At 41.2% G+C, this 7900-nt stretch overlaps 1 protein-coding gene across 1 annotated transcript; it reads right to left on the bottom strand.

Annotated features, from left to right (window-relative positions):
• Nucleotides 1-411: 411 nt before the first annotated feature.
• On the bottom strand, nt 412-6025 carry dkk3a (dickkopf WNT signaling pathway inhibitor 3a). Its single transcript, XM_080843121.1, has 7 exons — nt 5790-6025; nt 5340-5453; nt 4907-4984; nt 3390-3482; nt 2240-2384; nt 1729-1885; nt 412-947 (listed from the first exon to the last, which is right to left on the bottom strand). Exons 1-7 carry the CDS (start codon nt 5991-5993, stop codon nt 860-862), a joined length of 879 nt encoding a protein of 292 aa, XP_080699247.1. The 5' UTR covers nt 5994-6025; the 3' UTR covers nt 412-859.
• Between the last annotated feature and the right edge of the window lie 1875 nt (nt 6026-7900).

The raw sequence follows: 7900 nt of genomic DNA, 5'->3' as shown, positions 1-7900 counted from the left end.
GGATTTTAGGATTTAAATGGCATTCTGCAAGTGCCACCTTTAGATTATATCTGTATATATGCAGCACTAGATGAAGTCCCTGAAGGTGGTATATGTTGTCTTTAAGGTAACATTTTTAAATTAGTCACACAATAGTAATTGAAAGGTACGATTAAATCAATGTATGTGTCTGGTTTCTTTGTTTTAAACTGTTGTACTTGTTAAGACAAAGAAACTGTTCTATACAGTAAAGTCCTTCTACACAAGCTTAAGTTAATTCATAGTTTTAATTTATTCATGCAAAAAAAAAAAAACGAGACCAACGGAACACGGATATGAACCCTTTATTGTCTTAAGCTTAACTATGACTGAGGTACAGTGAGACTTTGGGAAACCAACTGTAACTGATCATTGATCCTATAGGACAGCTAATGGTATTTGCCTTTTTTATTAAAGCAGGTTAACAATTTACAATAAATAAATACATCTTAATAGTACTGCATGGTGTTCTGATAAATATGATTACACTGTGTAACTCTTAGGCATCTTATTATTGCTCCTGGCTGAACTCTGTTAATAATGAGGCACATGTACTGCAACACACCTACAGCATTAGTTAAATGGATAGCGGTTTGCACACTGCAGTAGGATTAAAAATAAGGGCTTGGCTTGTTATGTGGCTGGATCATCTTATGTGTTAAGCCTTTGGTTAGAGCTGGTTTATGTTGTATTTAGAATGGGCTCTGTTGCACTATTGAGGAATGTGATGCTTTTGTGGAGATATGATGCCCTTGTTTCTGGATGCTAACCTACCAAGAGCCCACCACTGGATTGTCTTATGTGTGCTTCTCCTTGCTCCTCCACTTCGAGCTGTGAACTCTCAGATGATGTAGTCAATCTCGGAGTAAAGGGTGTCGGTCAGTTCCTCCTCACTGGACTTCTGGGGCTGTAGACACAGAGATCCCCTCCTGGCAGAGGAGATGCATACATTCATACGGGACATGGCAGGGAATATGCTACAAAATTGTTGCATGCACAAAGTCAGTAAATCTAGGACTGCCTTTCTGGGTCACTGCACTGAATTAGAAATGGGATATTGCCATAAACAGAAGATATTTTAATAGCTTGAATATGCTATTATGAAACAGGTTAACTTTTGACATTTTATGTAAATATCACTTGGTAATGATTTAGTATCAATACTATCAGTTCACTTGACATTTAAGGACAATTTATATCATTGTCAGTAGGGTGACCAGATGCAAATAGACTAAATGTGGGATGAGTGGTAAGTTTGTGTGGGACATGTCACTGCTACTGAGAGGTAACCTGACATTTGTATTCTCATGAACACCTGTGTAAAAAAAAAATATATATATATTTTGTGTACCATCCCCACGTCTGCATGTTCTGATTGACGGCCATCCCAGCATGATGATGACCACTTTCACTACTCTTTTCTCAGCCATTAGTTGAAAGCTTTTAGAAAAGCTGGGGTATGTTGTATGAGCCAGGGTGCTGCTTTTGACACAGTGTAGAAATGATGTGGCGCCAGTATAAGCGGCTCATGTACCGTGTGGGTAAGAGAACGCATCCATGTGTTTTTATTTCTGACATTAAAGGACATAATCTCAATGTGTGTGATGCTGGACAAAGGGTCGACATGCTGTCAAGTGAAACCGGGACACTTGGTCACCCTAATTGTCAGTCAAGCAATTCATTTCAATAACAGAATCAGGACCCTCATACCCCATGTGCTGGCAATGGAGCTCCCCAGCGCAGGGGCAGTGCTCCCTTGGACCCTCCCCCTCCACGTCCCAGGACAGGAGCTCCATCAGGTGATTGGTGGAACTGAAACAGCGCTCATGCTCGATTGGCTTGGAATTGCACACAGGGAAGAGCAGAGCTGTTGAGGGGCAATAGGAGGAAAGGTAAAATGGCTTCAGCATTGACTTCGGTATGGGACCTCCATGCTCGTCTTTGGTTCAGACTTCAAAGCTTACATGAGACCACAGAATATTCTCTCTATTTTTTATGTTTAAACCAAGGGGGCAATAAAAGCAGGGTGTATTAAATTCAAAACAAATGTGGACTGGTAAACATATGGCACAGCAGAGGCCTTCTGTGAGCAGGCTGTAGACCTTGGAGCTGAGATTCACAAGCAAGCAGGCGATTTCCACTGGATGTAACTCACTGTCTAGGCATGAAGAATAACATTCCAGGTTTTGGCAGGATGGGACAGAGTGAGAGAGAGACTTACCTTTGTGGACAGCACAGCACAAGTTGGGACAGCAGTCGCTCTGGTGTTGACAGATGCTCCCTCTCTCTCCTTTGGTTGCATTTTGAGAACACTGGCCCCAAATACATAGGTGTCCCGAGCAGCACTCCTCATCCTTACTACATGACTACACAGCACATTGAAGCAAAAACGCCAACAGTAAACATTTGAATGAGCATTACATCAGGCTGGCGTACACCATTATGCTAACCATATGCCATTAAAAACCAGGTTACTTTAATAGGTGCGACTTCTGCATGTTTTCACCCTGAAAAATGCCTTACCAGTCTTCAGCTTCATGACAGCGTATTCCTGAGCTCACATTCACTTTCATGCATTCTTAATATTTTGGGCACACACCCTATTTTGGACAAGTGCCACTGCCAGCATTTTCAGTGTGTGCTCTGACTTCGGCATCGTCCTCCCACCCACCCCCCTCGCCCACAGCACTGCAGGGCTAGCATCTGCTGAAACTCTGTCTTCTCTCTGTCTTTTCTCTGCCTTATCTCTGCCTTCTCTCTGCCTCTTTCCACTCTCTCATCTGTATCCCCAGTGAGTCAGGAGAATTAAGGAGGTGCTCATATTTAGCCAGCCTTGCACTCTGATGGGAAAGTCAGTGGAGGAAAGGAGTGCTCATATCTGATTACACTTAGCACTTGTGGCTACACTGCAATGCAGTTATAATGCAGACTCAGTTGCATCATATTATTAAAATGCTGGGTGGTGAGGGGCCTTTTGGCTATGTATCTCTTTCTAGCAACTGCCTCTACAGAGATAGTACGTGTGTCTCTTATAAGTGTTTTTTTCTGCAGCATCTTTTCAAAAGATCCATGTAAGGCTTGTCTTACCATCCCATAACCCCTTGTGAAACTCTTGCAACCTCCATAAATGTTTGTCATACTCCTTGAAAGGTACAATGGCATTTCAAATATTTTGTTGATTATTTTTCATGAGACATACATGGGTAAGCATTTATTCTGACTTTAAACATGTAAATGTTTAAGTAATGTTGTAATGACCCAAATAAATCAATTTTAGACAAACCCAGCTGCGTTAAACAGCTTGCTACATTTAGAACCAACATGAAGACTGTAGTTGCTTAATCACTTTGCCCATTAATTGATTGCCTTACCCTATCCAGTTCTTTGCAGGGCAGACACTGGGAGCGGTGCGTCTCATAGAGGCAATATGTGCCCTTCTCACAGTCCTCATCGATGATACACTCCTGTGAGAGAGATGGGAGGGGTGGGGACACATTCAGGGTGTTTCAGAAAAAGAGAAGGTCAGTGCTTGTTTGCATCAGGATCCAGTACTCTCTAATGCAAAGATTCTCTACGATCCTTTCCGTAACATGGATGCATTCTACGCTGTAAATGCCAAAGAAACATAATATTTCTGTTAACAAAAGGGTCTCATATAGTTGATATATCCTTCAGACTTATAATGCTGTAGCTTAACCATTTATCCACAGATATTAAGCCTGTCTCCAGCTATCGCACCGTGGACTGGAATAACTCTTAGTGTTTCCTGCCATCTGTGTACACTCCACAACATTCCATAGCCATTATGTGTTCCCCATTAGCTGTCTATGTTATCTCCTCTTTGGCTGACCCTTAAGACTTTTCAACTTCTGAATTGAGAGCTATGGTCACATACTGACCCTAGATGTGGTTTTGTAATAGGGAACATCTGCATAGAGCTAGACACATTATGTACAATACATTACTTGTTCTCTGGTTTTTACGGTAGAGTAATTCAACACAGTGTAATATATGGCATGGTAGAGGCTCAGTAACCTTTGACCTACAGAAGAGCAACACAGGGCTCTCAAACTTTCTGTTCTGTGACTCCAAAGTGAGTCCTGAAGTGTACAAAGCCGCTATATGATCTCAGCAGTATTTATTTAAACCATTAATGACCCTACTGATGCTGGCCTGAAATGAAATCTGAGACTAGAGAGCTAGTCCTCACTCAAGAAAATATGCAGTTTCCTCTTTTTGTTATTTTACTTCATAAATAGTCCTGGATGAGGACAGAGAAGGAAACTTCCCGTCTTATATTTTGGGCCAAAAATCATTTCAAAGCTGTCACTGTTTATTATCAATAAAACTACTGAATTACAGTCTCAGCTGACCTTTAAACACCTCACTCAAACATTAAAATCCATTGTTTACAAGTACCTTTTCATTAACTTCGCCATAATTTTTTCAACACTCTAACATACTTTTCACTACTCTGAATGACTTTTCTCTGTGCTCTGTGTGTGTCTACCAGACTCAGTATTTGAATGCGTGGCCTCATGTATCACATCCTATGTGAGTTTGGACAGTCAGCATTTTCATCAGTGTGCTGAAGACACAGCCATATGCCCTGAAGGACAGGGTAGTGGCCTGAAGACCTCTCAGGACTGACGCACATCAGTTAGAGAGAGAATTAGCTGTCTGAGCGTTTGCTATGTGTTTGTGTGACAGAGTGCAGGTGAGGAGTAGAGGATACAAAAGTCTGAAACAGAGATAATATTTCATTTGAGACAGCCCTCCATAGCATATTGCAGTACTTTTGCTTAATCCAACTGCTGAGCAATGTTGACTACAAGAAAATGTTTCTCAGTCTACAAGCAGAGGAAAATTAGTGTATCAAAGCACTCACATGATCAACATCATTTTCTTTAGTTTTCTGGATCACACTTCTGGGAAAGTGAGTCTCTCCAGTTGCGTTGTCGGCCACCTGAGTGAGAATGCAGATCCAATCAAGAACACATAAAGAGTGAATGTGTACTACTGATTCAGGGCTGGAGAAAACGTGCTGTATAATTCACTTTAATCTCACTGAATTTCCCCCACAGGTAAAAGCAATTTCACAATGAAATAGCATTGCCTCGACTACTTTACATTCAGTAATTATTTAAGAATACTTAAATAAATGCTTTGCATTAGGACGAAATATCATTTAATCAGAATATAATGTATGTTTCTCTATAAAGGGCATAGAGACTATGTCTTTGAATAATACATTGGACAAGTTGTTAGTATGCACATAGAGAGGTTACACTGAGGGAGTGAATGTCAGCTGGGGGGCCTACCTTCTCAACCTCCTTGGTAACTTGAATGGACTGATTTCCGGCCACACTCTCAGAGATGTTTTCATTATGGTAATCCTGTGCATACGAGCTGGACTTGGCACTCTCATTGTTAATCTGAATCACAGATTAATTTTATTAAAGCAACATCCTTCTTTATCCTTTACAAAGATCAATAGACCTATTTTCAGTAACCCATCTATCTCCATGACTATAGAATTGTCAGAAAAACAATGCATGATCACAATAGATTAAAGAATCAGTATTTTCTTGAGGTCATTGTGTAAATGCTGCAAATAGCATTAATATAAACAGATAATTAGATGGCTGTTCATTTACTGACAATTTGATGTATATACATAGCAGCAATGATTGACAAACCAGTGAAACCTGTGATAAATTAGCTTGTTAATGCCCATGTGTAAGTCAAACAAAAACAAATAGCCTACCAACCTGGTGCACCGCGTCTTCTAGTTTGTGTTGCGTATCTTCCATCAGTTCCTCTACCTCCCTAAACATATCATTTAAGGTTGTATGACCTTGGGATACATTTGCCTCGAGTGTGCTGTTGACGTCCGAATCCACGGTTGTTGGCATATCTGGTAGAATGCCATTTCCGACAGCCAGACACAGGCTTAGAACGAAAAAGAGCATCATCTCGTCGCAGTTAGAGTCGTTCACCTGAACTAGCCTGTCCTTAGTCCTCAGTCTCCGTATGCGCCGTGCAAATGATCTAGAAGAGCAGCACTGTCATGTGGCACTGTGAAGCAAGCCAGCTGTGCCACTATTGGCAGGATGCCATCGGGACAGGGAGGACAACGATGAAACAGCAATAATAACGCAAATGTCTCGACCATAGAAAATTAAACACCGATTCAATATAAACCTGCTGATTGGATGGATGTGAAGCAGATACTTAGTAGGCTATAGGCTATCGTGGAGGTTCAATAGCTTACTTCGGAACTTTTTAGTAACTCACACCCATATCATACCATGAAGTTAATAATTGGGTAACTTAAATATTTGTACGCATTTACTTTAGTGATCGGCCCCACTGGCCGTTTTGGCTATAGACTATGATGCCAGAGGATGGGTGGTGCACCGCAGTGGGCAGGACTCCTCCGCTCTGAGGTTGCAGAGTAGGCTACAGTAGACTAATGTGATGTCATGTCGGAACATGTTGATATATTCAATTTAAAACCACCAATTACGTCTGTTCAATCAAACACTGTTTTGATAAAGAAGTTGATTTGGCTACTTTTGGAATGTATGTTGCCTATGTCGTTTATGAACTAATCAGGTATCATCATTTGCATTAGGTCGGCTTTACAGAGTAGGTTACAAAAAAGGCAACTTTGTCTTTTGAACCGGCTCAAGCTATTCATGGTCCGAGCACGCCATCACGTGGCAAAACTGCCATCCGACCCTATTGCAGTCATCATAAATTCAGTCTGTTGACTTTCTGCTATGCTGTGTCTTTGTGTGCTTTTGAATGATAGCCAATATGCTCTGGTCATCACAACTGGCGCAATGAAAACAGACGCAATATAGTAAAGGCTAGGCCTAATGTTTGTAGTCTTATTTTTGAGTTTGAATTAGGCTCCTACTAAATGCAAAAATGAGCTAACCTACATTAAATTACCATATCTTGGACTGTTAGGTCTATAGAATGTATAGCCTAACGTTAGATCCGTTGGTAAAACGAACTTCCTAGAAATACCAGGGGCGTCCCTCTCCAAGAAGCTTTTGAAGACCAAACTCTTCAGAAAGCACCTCCATTTCAACTGGCACTTCGACTAGTGCTTAACTTGCACTTAGAGCACTTACATTCCTGCACTTCTTTATTCTTATCTAGTTAGTTTTTCTACTTCTTATGTAAAGTAGTAGGCTATTTATTGTTACACCATGTTTCTATTGCTTGACTGCTCTCTCCCTTGTACGTCGCTTTGGACAAAAGCGTCTGCTAAATGACTAAATGTAAATCCAAGCTAGAAAAGCCTGCTGTTGCATGTTTGATGTGGACTAATCTTGCCATCATCTAACACTAAACCCAGTTTACCACTGAGGGGCGCTATTTACATAAAACGTGATATAAATTTCATCAAAACGGGCAACCTTTAGCCACACAAGTTGCAAATGATGCAGCTTGAGATCACTTATAGTGTCAGTGCTTTCCACATCACCATTCAACAGTGATCCTGTTGGGTAGGGTACAAAGGTGGCTTGAAGTTGACCGCAATAGTAGACTACATAAATAAGATGTCATATGTCACCAAAGGTCAAATGCCTGTTGGTTGTTCAGGCAGGACCCTGGCATTCGTATTGTCCGAAGCCTGTTGTTGATATATGAGGAGTTGACGATCATCCGCCGTTTGCAGTAAAAGCATGCGGGCCGAGAAGGAGCAGAACAGTTGCGCCTCGTTGTTCTGATTGCTGGCCTGTGCGGTGACATTGGACCTGTAAATCAGTCAACACAAACGGAGAGAGATGTAAGATAGCCTAATCTCTACATTTATTTGGCTCAATGGCAACCGCGTTCAAATTCTTGTATAGATACATTGTTG

Source organism: Sprattus sprattus (genome assembly GCF_963457725.1).
Source record: "Sprattus sprattus genome assembly, chromosome: 8".
NCBI lineage: Eukaryota > Metazoa > Chordata > Actinopteri > Clupeiformes > Clupeidae > Sprattus > Sprattus sprattus.
Note: the sequence above shows the minus strand (reverse complement) of the source record. Positions and strands in the feature narration are given on the sequence as shown.